Genomic DNA, 16490 nt, shown 5'->3' with positions numbered 1-16490 from the left:
CTCTGTGTACCAGGTATTGGATACATATAGGGGACAGACCTGTGCTCTTGAAGAACTGGTGTGTAGCCATACTCAATACACAGAAGCACATGCATGGCATATGATAGCAAAGCTTGACCTCTGCATGCAGATAACACATACCAAAAAGCAGCCAAGATGGAGGCAAGGGTGGGAGGGGGATGGGGAGGAGAGGAGAGCAGTGGGGCCTCTTCTGAGCAGGCAGGTTTAGCAGCTCTACCCAGGACACACACACACACACACACACACACACACACACACACACACACACACACACACACACACACACACACACACACACACACACACACACACACACACACACACACACACACACACACTCTCCTTCCCCATCCCCCTCTATTGCCAAGAACACTAACAACTGAGGGGAGGGGCTGGCTGGCTGGGGAATTCCCTGAAGCCTCCTCCACAGGAGGGGGAGGGGGTCAGCCTGCAGGACAAGTGGACAGCTCAGGGCTTGATTGGGCCACGGGAGGAATGAATAGTGTAAAGCTTCTAGGAGACAAGCTGGTGTGGTGAGGGAAAATCCTTTAGGCAACAGGACTCGGAGGAAGCTATAGACACCAAAGGTTCTGCTTTTTTGCTCAAAGTTGGTGCTCTCCCACTTGAACTACAACTCCCCTTTCTGCTTTTTCTTGTGGTTAATTGCAGATAAGAGTTTTATGGGTATTCCTGCCAGGGCTGGCTTCAATGGATCCTCAGATCTTAGCCTCCTGAGTAGCTAGGATTACAGGCTTAAGCAAACGTAGTACTTGGCTTCTAGCAGAATTGGAATGGTTTTTTAACCTCCTGTCCAGCTATGCACACACCAGGGGCTTCTATCCAGTCAGTAGGGGATCCTGGTTTCCCCTGAAACGCAGTTCCAGGACTGAGGAAGCCTCCTCCCGTCTCTGTCCTCTCTTCTGGTCACTATTAACAAGGGAGTAAATTTTTGGGGAGCTTCCTGGAGGCATTCCTGTTCCCTAGGCAAGAGGCAGGATGTAGGCCGTGGTGTCCTCATCCTGCATTAAAAAGGAGGGAGGAAATGGGTCTCAAAACGTTCTGAGGTGCATGGTCTAAGTATCTTAGGTCGCAGCAGTCAGGCTAGGGGATCTTGTCCTGCAGGACTGGGCTCGTGGTCATAGTTCCGCAGATCTCCGAGCCTCGGGAAGTCCCGAGAACCCGCCCAAGTCCGCCCACACCTCCCGCCGGATGGGTACTAGAAATGGGTAGCCGGAGCCCCGTATGCCCTACTGCGCAGGCGCAAGACGGTCTTCCCGGACCCAGAACGCGCAGCCTCACACTGCGTCCCGAGCGTCCCTCAGGCTCCGCCTCCCGCCGCTCATAGGGGGCGTGGCCAGGGCCGGGGCTGCGTCGGGGGGCGGGGCGAAGCCAGGGCCGGGTCTATAAAAACGGCGGCAGCGGCGACGCGCCCGGCTCCTCTCGGCGGCGGCAGCAGTAGCCCTGGCAGAGGAGTCCGCGGAGGTGGCGGCGGTGGCGGCGCTGTTCCCCGCGCGGTCCGCGGAGCGGGGTCCGGGCTGTGCGACGTCGGGCGGAGGCGGCATTGCGGCCCCGGCCCGAGCCCGATCTCGGTGAGCTCTCCTCCCCCGGGGCTCCCCCCTCCCCCCTCCCGGCGCCGACCCCGGGCTGTGTGTGGAGAGCGGGCCCCACCGGAACCCTCGCCGCCTGCTCGGGGCCGCGCTCCCCGCAGGCTAGCCGCCGCCGCCGCCGCCGCTCACCGCCCTCTCTCTTTGTCTGGTCTGCCCCAAGGGTCGCCTCCCCGGCCGCCCCCCGCCCCCGGGCCGCCCCCCGGGCCCTGCGTCCCCTCCCCCGCTGGCGGGGCCCGGACAGAAGATGGTGCAGAAGAAAACAGCCGAACTTCAGGGCTTCCACCGTTCGTTCAAGGTGAGGGCCTGTCTGTGTTGAAGGGCTGCTGCGGGACTGGACCACCAAAGTGGCCCGTGTGGGGGGACCAGAGCCCGTCCCGGAGGAGGCTCGTGTAGCCCGCCTCCTCCCCCCCCTGCCCTCCCCCGCCCGCCTGTTCCTGGGACTGTCCCAGCCGGGTGTGCGCTGAGAGGGAGGGGTCAGAAAGCCGCAGCCCTGTCTCCAGCTCTGGCCTGTGAAATCTCCAGGAACCCCAGTCGGGCCTCGGAGCCCCCCCCCCTTCTGCCAGGAGCTGTGTAGCTCCCCTACATGCCCCAGCCATGTGTGTGCTGGTGTAAGGGGGGCGAGAAGAGCGGGGGTCTCACTGGGCCACAGTCCAATCTCCTGTGCTCTGTGTGATTCCCTCCTCCAGCAATCCCTGGGGAGGCCCTCGTTTTCCTGCAAGCCCCAGCTGGTTGTGCCCTGTTTGGGAGGGATCAACAGGCCCCAGCCCTGTCCGCCCCTTTGGCTTGTGAGGACTTACTTTCAGGAATCCTTGGCGAGGTTGGTCCCCTGACTCTCACCCCCTGGTGGCCTGGGGAGTGATTGAATGCCCCTCCCCAGATACCTCAGGCCCAAAGTGCTATTTCCTGTCTGAGCGGGAAGTTTCTGCAGAGGCTTGTGACTGCTGATTCCTGGTCTCAGATGAGTGAATCTTGGGGTGGTGAAAACGGCAGGTGCTTGGGCTTAAAGCCCCCGCGGGGCCTGGCCCTGGGGACGCAGTGATGTCAGTTTGACTGCCCCACCCGACAGGCTGGGTTATGTAATGGCTTCCCTGGGCTTCCTTGGGGGCAGGGACCTGTTGCCCTCTTACAGAGAAGGCAGGACTTGTGTGTATGTATGAGAGAGTGTGTGTATGTGTGTGTGTAGTGTACACATTCACCCACATCAGTGTGGGAGAAGTGTGTAGTGCCTAGAGAAGAATTCCCAGGCCTGTCCAGCCAGTGTCTCCAGCCAGTTGCCCCACCCCTTCTCTACATGCCTGTCATCCCTGTTTCTCCTAGGGTAGCCATGCCTTGGCCAGCAGCATGTAGGGGCTGGGGCTTAAGAGGGATGGATCTGAGAGGTCACTTATAGTGGTCTTTCTTGGAGCTGGGTGGAAGCTAAGACAGGGCCAGCACGGGGCCAGTGAGATAGCCAAAGCAAACCCGAGTTTTCTGGATGGTTCCAGCCACCTCCTGCCAGGGCCTGCTGACTCAAGGCCCACAGCCAGACCCAGGGCAGGCTGGGACTAGGCTACCCACACGGTTTAGGATTGACTGCAGGCTGGCCTCTGCATGGCCTACGCATAGCTGTGTCTGGACAGTGGGAATGCATCAGGGAGGCAAGAGGGGGAATGGACAGAGGTCCTCTGGCCAGGAGACTGCCCTCCAGGTGGCTAGGGGCCCATCATTCAAGGACTCTCCTCCCAGGATTCCCCCAACCATCCCCCCCCCCACACACACACACATGGCTGTTTTCTTGGAACAGTCTGCAACATAGCAGAGAATCACATTTGCCAGGTCTCCTGGGTTTATCTTCCATTTATTTAATTGTTATTTTGGTTTGGGGGGATGAAACCCAGAACCTCAAACACACTAAGTGCTAGGTGAATGCTCTGCTACCAATCCATACTATTTTGTGTTTGTGTGTGTGTATATCTCTGTGTGTATGTACACACATGTGCATGCATGCACCAGTACTAGAGCTTGAACGCAGGGCCTCATGCTCTTGCTTGGGTTTTGCACTCAGAGATGGCACTCTGCCACTTGAGCCATGCCTCCATTAAGCTTCCTAATTTTTTTTTTTTTTGTCAGTTTTGGAGCTTGAACTCAGGGTCTGGAAGCTGTCTCTGAGACTGCTTGTGTTCAAAGATAGCACTTGAGCCACAGTGCCACTTCCAGTTTTTGAGTTGTTCATTGTTGTTAAGTTGGAGATAAGAGTCTAATGGGGACTTTACTGCCTAGGCTAGCTTTGAGCTGCAATCCTCAGAGCTCAGCCTCCTGAGGCTGGGAATGTGGCTCAGTGGTAGAGTGCTTGTCTAGCATGCATGAACCTCTGGGTTCAATTCCTTGGTACCACATAAACAGAAAAAGCCAAAGTGGTGCTATAGCTCAAGTGGTAGAGCACTAGCCTTGAGCACAGAGAGGTTCAGGGACAGAGCCCAGGCCCTGAGTTCAAGCCCCAGGATGGCAAAAACAAAAACAAAAACAAAAAACTCAGCCTCCTGAGTAGCTAGGATTACAGGTGTGAGCCGTGGGCACCTGGCAAATCTCCTAATTTTTATTTATTTATTTATTTTTAAGGTTCTAAAGAGGAGGATCCAAGATAGGACCGAAAATCCCTGTGGGTGAGGGTGACCAAGCCTGGTGCCCTGGCCCTTGTAGATCTGTCCTTTCATTGGATAAGGCTAGAAGCTCAGACTGGGCCCAGTGGCCTCTTAGCCCTTTTCATCCTTAAGAGATTCCTAGAGTTTGAGGCAGCTTAAGATCTCAAGCCTCATGCCCACCCTTCCTCCTAGTCACCTGCCTTGTATGGTTGTTACTCTGGGGTTCTGGACAGGGTGCCTTATCTGAGCACTAGGTGTGCATGCTTCTCTGCTTGGTTGACTGGGGTTCCTTCTCTGCCAGGCTCCTAGCAACTATCTGCCAGGGCAGTGCAGTGAGGAGGTAGGGAGGGCCTAGACTGCCTTTCATTCCTGCTGGCCTCCCCTCTGGGATCAACCCATTGACTGTGGTGCCTTCTGCTCTCCTTAGGGTCTCCTAGAGGGGGCTTCTCTGTTAGATGGCTCTCCTAGATGTCCAGGTTCCCTGGCTTACCCTGCTATAGCTCTGTGCCCAGCTCTCAGGCAGACAGTCTCAGCCCAGTATGTCTCATTGATTTGTGGAAATATATTTATTTCAGCATTCTTCTGTTCAGGGCCAGGAAAATTTTTCTCTTGATTTTTCAGCCTCCATCTTTTCTGTTCAGGATTTCAAACCCTCCTTCATACCCTGTGTTGCTTTGTTACCTACCTAAGCTCTAGGCATGAGCTAGAACCAAATGGTTGTCTTAGTTAGCAGTTCAGGATCTGGAGGAGCTCCAGGGGTGACCCACAGTACTGGAGCTAGGAGTGACATAGCTAGTCTCTGGCCACCATCAAATATGACGCTCTGTGTGCTCTGGTAACTGCTGTAGGATCAATTCTGTGTTCTCAGGAGAGGGCTTGGATGCACAGAGCAGGTGGTGATCATGGGACACCACATACCTGTGAAATCAGGTGACTCTCATCTCTGTGGCCTTCCAGAACACCAAGCATGGTAGTCACAGATCCTCTAAACAAGGAAAGAGCAAGAGCAAGCTATTTACAGGGAGGAGAGGGAGCCCCAATTCAGAGGGAAACCAAGATCCCAAAGGCCGTGGGCTGCTTGCAGTGTCATCCACGTAGGGCTCAGCCACTCTGATACAGTCCAGGAGGCCACTGGGAAAGCAGATTGGCAGCCCTGCCTGAAGGCTGCTGCCTTGCCACATCCCAGTTCTGAGATCATCGGGCCTCGGAGGCTGTCTCCTTTCTGTACATAGCTCACTGAGACCCAAGCTGTGTCCCTTTCATTACTCAGTCCTGGGCTAGAAGTGGAAAGTCAGGTTTCTAGCTGGGCACAGGTTTCTAGATGGCTCATCTATAATTCTAGCTACTCAGGAGGCTAAGGTCTGAAGGTTGAGGTTTGAAGCCATCCCATCTGTGATACTCTTCTTTCCAATTAACTACCAAAAAAGCTGGAAATAGAGGTGTGGCTCAAATGGTAATGCATTAGCCTTGAGCAAAACTGCTCAAGTACAGTGCCCAGGCCCTGAGTTTAAGCCCTAGGACTGGCCAAAAAAAAGTCATTTTTCTCATGGTGGACATAGTGAGAAGTGACCTTGGCACTAAAGGATATGGAGCAGCATCCCTGGCCTTCACCCACTCCATGCTCAGAACATGAAGCATATGACAGTTGTGATGGCCCCCTACATGCTCGGTGTCTCCTGGGGAAACCCCTGGATAATGGAACTCATAGACCCCAGGAGATACTATTTCTGACCAGTGCCCTGCTAAGGACTTAGGACACTACCCACATTGAAAGCCACCCACTTTGTGTGGTGAAGAGAGGAGGTCGTTCCTAAGAGGTGGAGTCCCCTGCTTCCCCACCTGCTTCCTGATTCTGTGTGTTGGGGCCCAGCCTGAAAGGCTGAGCCTCACAGCCCTCTCCTAACCTGCAGGGGCAGAATCCTTTCGAGCTGGCCTTCTCCCTAGACCCGGCCCACCACGGTGAAGCAGACTTCAGCCCACAGTGCGAGGCCCGCCCTGGTGAGGGCCTGAGGGGGAGGGGTGTGGTGCCCAGGGTTCTCTTGGCAGAGGGGGAGGGTGGGGTTCCATGGGAAGCTAGGCTAGGCTGGGCAGCTCATCCTGAGCCTGTGCACTCCCCCACCCTAGACATGCCTGCAAGCCAGCCTATTGACATCCCAGATGCAAAGAAGAGAGGCCGGAAGAAAAAGCGATGTCGTGCCACAGACAGCTTCTCAGGCAGGTTCGAAGGTGAGCGGGGTTGCAGGTTGGGGTATCAGGGAGATAGTACTGGGCTCTGCCTCCTCACCCCTTCCCTATGCCTCTTAGATGTCTACCAGCTGCAGGAGGATGTGCTTGGGGAAGGAGCCCATGCCCGAGTGCAGACCTGTGTCAACCTCATCACCAACCATGAGTATGCTGTCAAGGTGAGCTATCCTGTCACCAGGGTGGCATTCAAGCTCCTAGACAACAGCTGGGGAAAACCAGTGTCTAAAAATGGCCCCAGGCCTGGTGACTCAGGCTACCCCATGAATGCAGGTCAACTCTGCCAAGCCCCAAGTCCCAGCGGGAAGTGACCATTTTCTCTGGCCCCCGTCTACCCCATACACCAGTGGCCAAGGACCTGTGGCTGTTGACAGCTGATTAGAAGCTGAGCTGGCCTGCTGAGTCTTTCAGATTGTGTCCTAGCTCTGAGTCTCTTTAGTCTGAGGAAGACAGTTACTTAGAGGATTGCTTTCAGGGACCAAAAGGCAATGTCATCAAGTAATGTAGCATAAACTTATAATCACAGTACTTGGAAAACAGAGCTAGACCCTGTCTCAGAAAATAAAACCAAAAACAGTGGTGTCAAGTTGGGCTCTGGTGGTTCACACCTGTAATCATAGGTACTGAGGAGGCTAGATCTGCGGACCACAGTTCAAAGTCCATGGGACTCTTATCTCTGATTAACCACCAAAAAGCCTGGAGTAGAGCTGTAGCTCAAGTGGTGGAGCACTAGCAATGCCCAGACCCTGAGTTTAAATGCTAGAACCAGCAAAAAAATAAATAAAGCAGTGGTGTCATATGTAAGCCTCAGAGGGAGCTGCAAATTTGAGAAAACCAGTACAGGCCTGTGAAGGCATCTTTTTTTTTTTTTTTTTTTTTTCCTCTCCCTAGTCCTGGGGCTTGGACTCTGGGCCTGGGCACTGTGCCTGAGCTTCTTTTGCTCAAGGCTAGCACTCTACCACTTGAGCCACAGCACCACTTCTGGCTTTTTGTGTGTGTGTATGGTTCTGAGGAATCAAGCCCAGGGCTTCATGCATGCGAGGCAAGCACTCTACCACTGAGCCACCTTCCCAGCCCCATGAAGCCATCTTATGTCTTCCTGTCCATCCGTGTATGTACCCTCTGTGCCCTGGGTATGTGTAACAATCTGGAACTGGAGCCCTGAAAAGGACCTAGTGTGCCACAGCTCCGTGTTCTGAGAAGCCTTCCAGGTTTCCCTCGTGACCCTACATCCAGTTCCAAGCTGGATGGTGCTGCTAGAGGGCTGGCGGCCCAGGCAGGAGGGCAAGTGCCCCCTGGTGAGTGGGGTTGGCTAGAGGCCTGTAGGCCCTGGTTAATTAACTGTCCAGGCCTGGATTGTGGCTCCTGCATCTTAGTGTGACAGGAGGAAGAGAAGTAGAGTCTCGTCATGTGGACAGTAAGAGAGGCTAGGTCTGAATGGCTGGTCCCTGTCCCCAAGGAGCCTCGTCATCCTAGTCCCCTGAGCCAAGGTACCAGAAAATTAGACATGCAGGGCAGGCTTCCATCTTAGCACTTTCCTCCTAGTGACCCTTTAGGGGAACCTTGCTTCCTGAGACCTGGTTTGACAGAGAAACTGAGTCACCCTGTGTGGCTTCATTGTTACCTTGTTGTAACTTGGCATAGTCAGTGCTAGAATCTGGAGATCTGTCTCAGTGACATTGAAGTGTGATGCTAGTGGGAAGACTTCGCCTGAATTTGGGAGACTAGGAGGTAGAGGAGAGCCAGACTGGGTGAGCAGGACAGCCACAGTACTATGGGGTTGAGGAATGCTGTCATTTCACACAGGGGTCTCTGCCCCTGTCTGTGGTGCCCACTCTCCTCAGGATCATGATGGGGTTCACTTTTATCCAGAACTATTCAGAGCACTCCAGCTTCGACTTTCAGCAGAGGCTTCATGAGAGGGTATCTTACAAGTTCCCTTTCTGGGACAGCTGTGTTTGTCACAGGCCATACAGGACAGTATCTAGGCAGTGGGGACCCCACACACAGACTAAAATAGTAGTCACTGGCCTCTGACCCACCAGGTGAGGGCTAGCATGAACATCCCTGGAAAACATCCTAGCCTGGGCCTGCGGAGAGCTTAGAGGCCTGTCTCCTACTCTGAAAGCAAAGGTGGCTAGGGCCCTGTGGGGAGGGAGCACAAACTCTCCAGGATGGGGGAGGGTGGTGAGCTGCCTGACTGCCTTATCATCTCTTGCTTTCCCTTCCCTGGCTGGTGCTGCTGCCAGGGAGGCATAGTGCCCCCTGCTTGTGCTGACACCTCAGTTCTCACTTCAGCAAATTCCAGGCCCCAGTAGGAAAGCCCTGCTTTTCTCAAGTTGAAAAGTAGAAGCTTAGATAGTGGAATTGCAGGCAGAGTCCAGGGAAAATCAGGGGCTGGGGGGAGTATCTTCTGCCTCTTTTGGGTTGTGAGTGGGTGCTGCTGACCTGGGTGATGTCCTGTCTCCCGCCTATTCCAGATCATTGAGAAGCAGCCAGGCCACATCCGCAGCAGGGTTTTCCGGGAGGTGGAGATGCTGTACCAGTGCCAGGGACACAGGTAAGGTGACCTACTCCGGCCACAGTGCTGGGCCCCAAGCCATCTTTCCATGGATGAATGGGCCTGAGTACCACATCACCCAGCAGAATGCTGGCCAGGCTCAGCTGGGTGTTGTGGGTGGGCTCAGTAGTGGGCAACTGGCAGTTCCAGATGGGCTGGGTGAAAGTGGGCCCATGGTCCCAAGTCCTTGCCTTCCTATGGGCAGATGGCGCAGGTAGGGTTGCACTTCCTCGGCTGGACAGCAAGCAGGTACATAGAAGCCTCAGAAAACCTCAGCTCTTCTCCTGCCCCTACCCCATCTATAGGAATGTTCTAGAGCTGATTGAATTCTTCGAAGAGGAGGACCGCTTCTACCTGGTGTTTGAGAAGATGCGTGGTGGTGGGTAGGGGCTCCTGGTGAGGGGTAGGGGTGAGGGAGACATTTCCAGCTGGGTCCTTGTGGCATTGCAGCTCAGAGCCACCTGAAAGGACCTTTCTGACTCAGGAGGGGGCTTGTGGGATGGACCCAAGGAACCTAGTAGATTTCCTGCCAGGGTAGAGATGAGCACGGGATGAGCCCTGAACCCTGGGGGTGACTAGTGTTCTCACCACACTTTGCTCTAGGCTCCATCCTGAGCCACATCCACAAGCGGCGGCACTTTAATGAGCTGGAGGCCAGCGTCGTGGTGCAGGATGTGGCCAGTGCCTTGGACTTCCTACACAACAAAGGTAGGTTGTGGAGCCAGCCAGGATGTGCAGCCCACCTAACCAGGATTCTTAGAGATGCTTCCATGCCTAACCCCCTGCTCTGTTTCCCCCAGGCATCGCCCATAGGGACCTAAAGCCGGAGAACATCCTCTGTGAACACCCTAACCAGGTGAGGCAGATAACCTGCCCCAGGCCCAGGTGGGTCGCCCTTAGGAGTGTCCCTCCATAGGCCCCAGGGCTGGACCCCTTCCACAGCCCCCTGCTGACCCTCCAGGTGTCCCCAGTGAAGATCTGTGACTTCGACTTGGGCAGCGGCATCAAACTCAATGGAGACTGCTCCCCCATCTCTACCCCAGAGCTGCTCACACCGGTGAGGGCTGCAGGGCCAGAGACAACCACAGAGGGGTACAGGGAGAGGCTGCATAGACCCAGGCCATGCTTACATGACTTTGAGATACTTGTGCAGGCTCTGCAACTCTGACCTGCGGAACTTCCACTTCCACCTAGCAATAGCTTTGGATTGGCTGGGTGGAGAGTGGGGAATGGGTTCTTACCCCCTCCTGATTGGACAGGGCTGGAACCCAGCAGCAAATACTGATTGCAGTGGTGAAGATGAGAGTGGAGGCAGGTTCAAACGGGGAGGGGGATGGAAGAGTCAGATTCCTTGCATCCACTTAACAGGTCAAGCTGAATATGAGGGTGGAGCTAGTGGGTTTTTGGCTTGAGTTCCATGTACCTGATGAGTGGGTGGGAACAGGCCTGGTAGCTGCTCTTAATGGCCCAATTAGCAGAGATGGGGAGGCTACTGTTGCTGAGCTGCAGTGGGCCTAGGCTGACCTCACCTTCCTGGCCCGCAGTGTGGCTCCGCGGAGTACATGGCCCCAGAGGTGGTGGAGGCCTTCAGCGAGGAAGCCAGCATCTACGACAAACGCTGTGACCTGTGGAGCCTGGGGGTCATTCTCTACATCCTGCTCAGTGGCTATCCACCCTTTGTGGGCCACTGTGGCAGTGACTGTGGCTGGGACCGAGGGGAGGCCTGCCCTGCCTGCCAGGTGCATTCCCACCCTGGTGCTAACCTAACCTCCCCAGAGGGGCCAGCGTCCACAGGGCAGTGCAAGACCTCCTTCCAGAGTTCCGAAGACCAGGGGAGAAAGCACACAGGTCAAGGGACACACAGGTCAAGAGGTGGTTCAGGATGACTGTCCACAGTGTGAACTTAGCATTCATGACTTGTATCTCCCTGGAGCCAGGCTGCTGAGCTCCCTTTTTAAAAATCGAGCCACGTGGGCAATGTTTTCAAAGTCAGCTCTGGATACCTCCCCACACATACCTCTTTTATTCTTTTTTTGAGGGGGGTGGAGTGGGGGTGTGTGGTACTGGTCCTAGGCTTGACCTCAGGCTTGAGGATTGTCCTTGAATCTTTTTGCTCTAAGGGTAAAGCTCTACCACTTGAGCCACATCTCTACTTTTGCTTTTTGGTGGTTAATTCTCCAATTAACCACTTTTCTGCCTGGACCCGCCTTGAATTTTGGTCCTTAGATATCAATCTCCAGAGTAGCTAGGGTTACAGGCATGAGCCACCAATACCCAGCTCCTGCCTTTTTGTGTCCTCCAGAGCCACCAGACCCGTCAGCTGGTCCCAGGACCCTGGCCCCTCCAGCTTCCCCTTACCCTCAACACCCTATATTCTGGATGGCAGGTTTCACATCCCTCTCTACATGTGAGCCAGGTCATAAGTTAGGGTTACCTAGTCAGGTCTGGGAGTCCCTGGCAGTCAGTGGTATCCAGGTCTTCCCTCGGGGGGCGGGGGGGGGGCGGGAAGGTTGCAGGGGATGTGGCCATGGCCTTGCAAGCTCACTGACTCCTCTACATCCTACCCCTAGAACATGCTGTTTGAGAGCATCCAGGAGGGCAAGTATGAATTCCCCGACAAGGACTGGGCTCACATCTCCTTTGCTGCCAAAGACCTCATCTCCAAGCTGCTCGTCCGTGATGCCAAGCAGAGGCTGAGTGCTGCCCAAGTCCTGCAGCACCCCTGGGTGCAGGGGGTAAGCCCCAGCATGCCTATAAGAAGAGGGGGATGCCCATCTCCCTCCAACTATTGATGGCTATATGTCACAGCAAGTCTGTGGGCACTCTAGCAGATACATCAAGCCTAGGTGTAGATCTCCAGGGCATAGCCCTGAGCTATGAGGGCAGCTAAAATCCCCACTGTCCACCTAAAAGTCAATTGGGGCTGCTCAGAGAATCCCCACCACGCCGTCCCTGTGCCTGAGTTGCGAGGTCAGCAGGTAGCACGTGCTAACCAACCTCAGGGGCAGGGCCAGCGTACCCTCTGGCCTGCCAGTCTGTCTGGGAAAGGCTGGACATTTCCCCAGGCTTATGAAGGCTCAGCTGCCATCCCAAGGGAGTGAGATTACAGGAAAAGCAGCAAGCTTTCCTAATAGCAGAAAACTGAGGTCTCTTGGAACCGCAGACAAGGGCAGCTTCAGACCCCTTCTGGAAACATCCAAGTCTTATTTGAGAATAGAGGCTGGGAGGACTTGGACTGGAAGCTGTCCACTGGATCACTCCCCCCCCCCCCCCACACACACACACAGGAGTACATCAGAATATTAGCAGGGCTGCGGTCCTGCTCCCATCCTCAGCGTGGCTTAGGTTCCCTGGCCCCATCTGCACCCAGCCTCTCAGGTGGGAGATTGGCTGGGAAATTTACGGCTTCCCTTGGCCACATTCCTAATTAGCTCTTTGGGGTGGACTGGCATGCTCTCTAATCCTGGCTATGCTGTCTCATTGCAGTGTGCCCCCGAGAACACCTTGCCCACACCCATGGTCCTACAGAGGTAAGGCTCACCTCCAGAGGTGGGGTGGGGACTACACGATTAGACTTCTCTTTCTGTGGTGCTGGGGATGGAGCCCAGGGTCTCCCACGTGCTAAGCATGTGCTCCACCATTAAACTGGCCCTTCAGCCTTTTTGAGATGTACAAGTATTCATGGGGAAAAGGACTGCAAGCACTTGTATGGCCTGGTACCATGTGACTCCACAGAGCTCCCAGTTGGGAGCCCTGGTGTCCAGAGGGGCCCAGGTGATAGGGAGGGATCTTGCAGCCCTTATCCAGGGCACTATGAAGATCCTAATGACTTGGGAAGCAAGGAAGGATGTATTGTGGGTGACCATCTTCTACCTTATCCTGTTCCAGAAACAGCTGTGCCAAAGACCTCACATCCTTCGCAGCCGAGGCCATCGCCATGAACCGGCAGCTGGCCCAACGTGAGGAAGATGCGGCCGAGGAGGCCCAGGGCCAAGGCCAGCCCGTTGTCATCCATGCTACCTCACGCTGCCTGCAGCTGTCCCCACCCTCTGAGTCCAAGCTGGCCCAGCGGCGGCAGAGAGCCAGCCTATCTGCTGCCCCTGTGGTCCTCGTGGGGGACCATGTGTGACCCCCCCTCCTTCTCTGGCCCCCTGTACATAGGTCGCCCCCTTCCCCCGTCAGATCTAAGGTTTTTAAGCTATGGTGGCGGGGACCAGGGGCTGCCCTCCCCTCTGGTTGCATTTCCAAGCACTGAAGTCAGCCAGAGGGCGTGGGTTGGGTTTTTTGTTGTTGTTGTTGTTGTTGTTTTTTAACAGGTTTTTGCTGTTGGGTTTTTTCCTTTTCCCCCATCCCTCTTCCAACTTTTTTTTGTTTTTGTGCTCCCTTCCCCCCCTCCCCCTTAATGGTGTTTAAAGCAAAGTAAGTGCCCAGAAGGAGAGCCGAGGGCGCGTGGAGGGCGTGTGGCTGGGGAGTGCCTGCTACGCCCCAAGATGCTCGCCTGTACTGTGAAGGTCTCAGTGCGCCACCCAGCCATTGGCACCCTGCCTGATGTCTGCCCCCTCCGCTTCCAGCCAACTTGCTGTCTTCCAGTGCAGGGAGGGCAGGGGGCTACAGGGTTACCATTCCCATGCCCCCCTCCCCAGCCCTCAGTAATTTCAGGGACAGTCTCTCCTCCTAGTGACAGAACAGTAGCCTCTTTATCCCTCACACCCAGAGTACCCTGGTTGGGCAGATCGGGGGCTTCTTGTTCTTGTCTCTGGAAGGAGGGCCTGGCAGGCAGGGTGGATGATAGCCCACCCACTGGACTCCCCAGGCCCTGGGCCCAGGTTGGCCCATTTTCCCTTTCCTGGTGAGAAGATGACAATCGAGGCTTTCTCTCAGGTCTGTCTGAGCAGGCCCCTGCCTGCTGGACATGGCCTGGCTGGACCTTAAATTGCAACTGACATAGGACAAGCTGCCCCCTCCCCACTCTCCCCACTCCCCCAGGAACTGAAGTTGGAGTAAGAGGGTTGCCATAGTAGCCTTGTCCCCAGCTGGTTCCAAGATGGGTGAGCCACTGGACGGGTGCCCATCCGCCAATGTGGGGTCCCAGAGTATCTTCCCACCCCAGGGCACCCACGTGCCCCTTCTCAGGGCTCAGCTTGACCATGGTCGTATCCTGAGTCTGGCATTTGGAAGTTCTGTTTGGTTCCCTTATTCTCAGAGCTGGGGCCAGACCCAGAGGTTTCTAGACTCTTTTCCTGCTCCCAACCCTAAGGGCAGCGATTTAGGTGTTCCCACCTTCAGGAAAAGGGCTGCCACTGCCTCAGCTACCCTTGGGGCACCCAGGAAAGGCTGGAATGGTCTACTGGGGGACCTTGCTAACTCTCCCCCAGTTCCATCAAGGCCTGGTCAGCCTGACACTGGGCCTGGGGATACCACCGCCTGGGCCTGGCCGTGAACTACTATGCAATACAATTCCCATTTTCTACATTATACGGCCCTGCTGGTCAGGGGGACCGCCCACCCCAGCCCCAGGTCTGCTCAGGTGTCTCCAGGGCAGGGATTGTAAACCCCCCCCCACCCCCCACCAGCCTCAAACCAGTCAGGATTTGTCTCATTTAATGTTTTGGGATTTTTTAAAAAAATATTTTATTTGCTCCCCCTCCCTGATCTCAAAAGAATACTTGAATGTTGGAGGGGCCTTTGTGGGGGGGGGAAGGGGAGCTCAGAAAAGGTCTGTCCACCCATCTCAGCCCTCCCCTTGGTCTTGTAAGATTATTGCAGTCTGGTGGCCTGGTGATCCTTTGCTCTTGGGCCCCCTACCCTCCTGTGTGTACTGGCCTTTCCAAAGACCCCTGGTGGGGCTGGAGCTGCTTGGCCACACCCCATCTCTTCCCCCATCAGTGATTCTGAGTTTTGCACCTGGGGATTTCTCTGCCTTTTTGTATAAAAGAACAAATGGACCTTTCCCTGCTGCAGGTGCCCATGGCCACCTTACTCCAAAAGGCTCAACAAGGAATAGCTTTGGGTTTTCTTTTTTCCCCAGAGGTGGGACATTGTCATTTTTCTTTACTCCTCTACCGCCTCCACATTTTGACCCGGGGACTGCTTAGAGCCTTTACTGTGAATGACTGGGCGGTGCATGGGAAGGGACCGGCCAATAACAAAGTGGTTCAGAAGCCACACATACAGATTTTAAAAAAAATAAAAACTTTTTTTTTTTTTCCTAAGTGGGGCGAAGACATCCAAGCACTTTATCTCCATTGTATCAGGTGAACTGATAGAGCTCGAAAGTTCCTTTACACCAACGCCAGAATTTTGTATTCTGTTTTGTAAGGATTTAATAAAACTCATAAAAACCTGCCCTATGTGTGCACTTGGTTTTCTGTGATTGTAATGGTCTGGACAAGCCTGCAAACAAGTGAGCTGCCAAGGCAGGATCCAGAGGGCCTGTGGGGCAGCGGAGGCGGGGAGGGGATTCTTGCCAAGTAGGAATTCTGGGCAGGGTATGTCATGTCAGAGAAGGCAGGACTGGGAAGGGAGAAGCAGGGTCTGAGAGAAGGCATCTGGTTCCAGCCAAGCACCCCCAAAGGAGAGGACCTCACATACTGGAGGAAGAAACAACCCTAAAAGCAGTAAGTGGGAATAATCTCAGTATTTGAGACATGCAGACTACACTGGGGATATGGATCCTAAGAAAAGTGGGCCTCCCAGGTTTTTTCCTTCCAGTCCTGGAGCTTGGGTTCAGGGCCTGGACACCGTCTCTGAGCTGCTTTTGCTCAAGACAAGTAGTAAATATTAACCACTTGAGCCACAGTGTCACTTTTGGCTTTTCCTGTTTATGTGGTACTGAGGAATGGAATCCAGGGCTTCGTGCATGCTAGGCAAGCACTCTACCACTGAGTCACATTCCCAGCCCCCTGGCAGCTTTTTCTTAGCTAACAGTTTGAGATAAGCCAGGTACTGGTGGCTTTTGCTTGTGACCCTAGCTACTTGAGCGGCTGAGATCTCAGGATCTCAGTTCGAAGACAGCTCAGACAGAAAAGTCCTTAAGACTCTCCAATTAAACATTAAAAACTAGAAGTGGATCTGTGGCTCAAGTGGTAGAGCACCAACCTTGAGCAAAACAAGCTCAGGGACAGTGCCTAGGCCCTGAGTTCAAGTCTCAGGACCTACACACACACACCACACGCTCCAAAAAAATTAGCCCATAGTTGTGATTAGACATGATTTTAATGTGACAAGATCCGGCATGCACATACCTCTTTGCCCAGCTGGGGCATTCAGGAGAGTAAGACCAAGCACTAGCACCAGCAACCAGGCAGGTGGTGACTACATTTGCCCAGATGGAAACTGGCTAGACCTGGTTACTGGACCTTTGAAGACTCCAGGTTTCTCCAGCGCCAGGGTTTTCTTACCACTCTGGAGGAAGACAGACGTGGAAGGGGCGGGCTCAGC

The 16490-nt window shown here is 54.7% G+C and overlaps 1 protein-coding gene across 4 annotated transcripts; it reads left to right on the top strand.

Moving 5' to 3' along the window:
- Nucleotides 1-1474: 1474 nt before the first annotated feature.
- Mknk2 (MAPK interacting serine/threonine kinase 2) lies at nt 1475-15396 on the top strand. 4 transcript variants are annotated; one of them, XM_070007897.1, is made up of 15 exons: nt 1475-1610; nt 1789-1923; nt 6160-6247; nt 6374-6463; nt 6554-6651; nt 8971-9050; nt 9356-9429; nt 9654-9758; nt 9851-9906; nt 10012-10107; nt 10595-10789; nt 11353-11457; nt 11621-11785; nt 12537-12580; nt 12939-15396. In XM_070007897.1, the coding sequence occupies exons 2-15, from the start codon at nt 1873-1875 to the stop codon at nt 13177-13179; spliced, it is 1488 nt and encodes a 495-aa protein (XP_069863998.1). In that variant the 5' UTR covers nt 1475-1610; nt 1789-1872; the 3' UTR covers nt 13180-15396. The 4 variants fall into 4 exon arrangements, with proteins under 4 accessions (XP_069863998.1, XP_069863997.1, XP_069864000.1 ...); XM_070007896.1 differs by having other exon boundaries at nt 6374-6475; XM_070007899.1 differs by lacking the exon at nt 6160-6247 and having other exon boundaries at nt 6374-6475.
- Nucleotides 15397-16490: the final 1094 nt, after the last annotated feature.

The sequence above is a fragment of the Dipodomys merriami genome, unplaced genomic scaffold, assembly GCF_024711535.1.
Source record: "Dipodomys merriami isolate MVZ:Mamm:240054 unplaced genomic scaffold, mDipMer1.0.p SCAF_70, whole genome shotgun sequence".
Taxonomy (NCBI): domain Eukaryota; kingdom Metazoa; phylum Chordata; class Mammalia; order Rodentia; family Heteromyidae; genus Dipodomys; species Dipodomys merriami.
Note: the sequence above shows the minus strand (reverse complement) of the source record. Positions and strands in the feature narration are given on the sequence as shown.

Excerpts from the sequence above, each read along its gene's own strand:
- Mknk2 (XM_070007896.1), top strand. The coding sequence starts at position 1,873 with ATGGTGCAGAAGAAAACAGCCGAACTTCAGGGCTTCCACCGTTCGTTC. Across the intron at positions 6,248-6,373 it reads ACAGTGCGAGGCCCGCCCTG|ACATGCCTGCAAGCCAGCCT; the intron begins GTGAGGGCCTGA and ends CCCCCACCCTAG. Across the intron at positions 6,652-8,970 it reads ACCATGAGTATGCTGTCAAG|ATCATTGAGAAGCAGCCAGG; the intron begins GTGAGCTATCCT and ends CGCCTATTCCAG.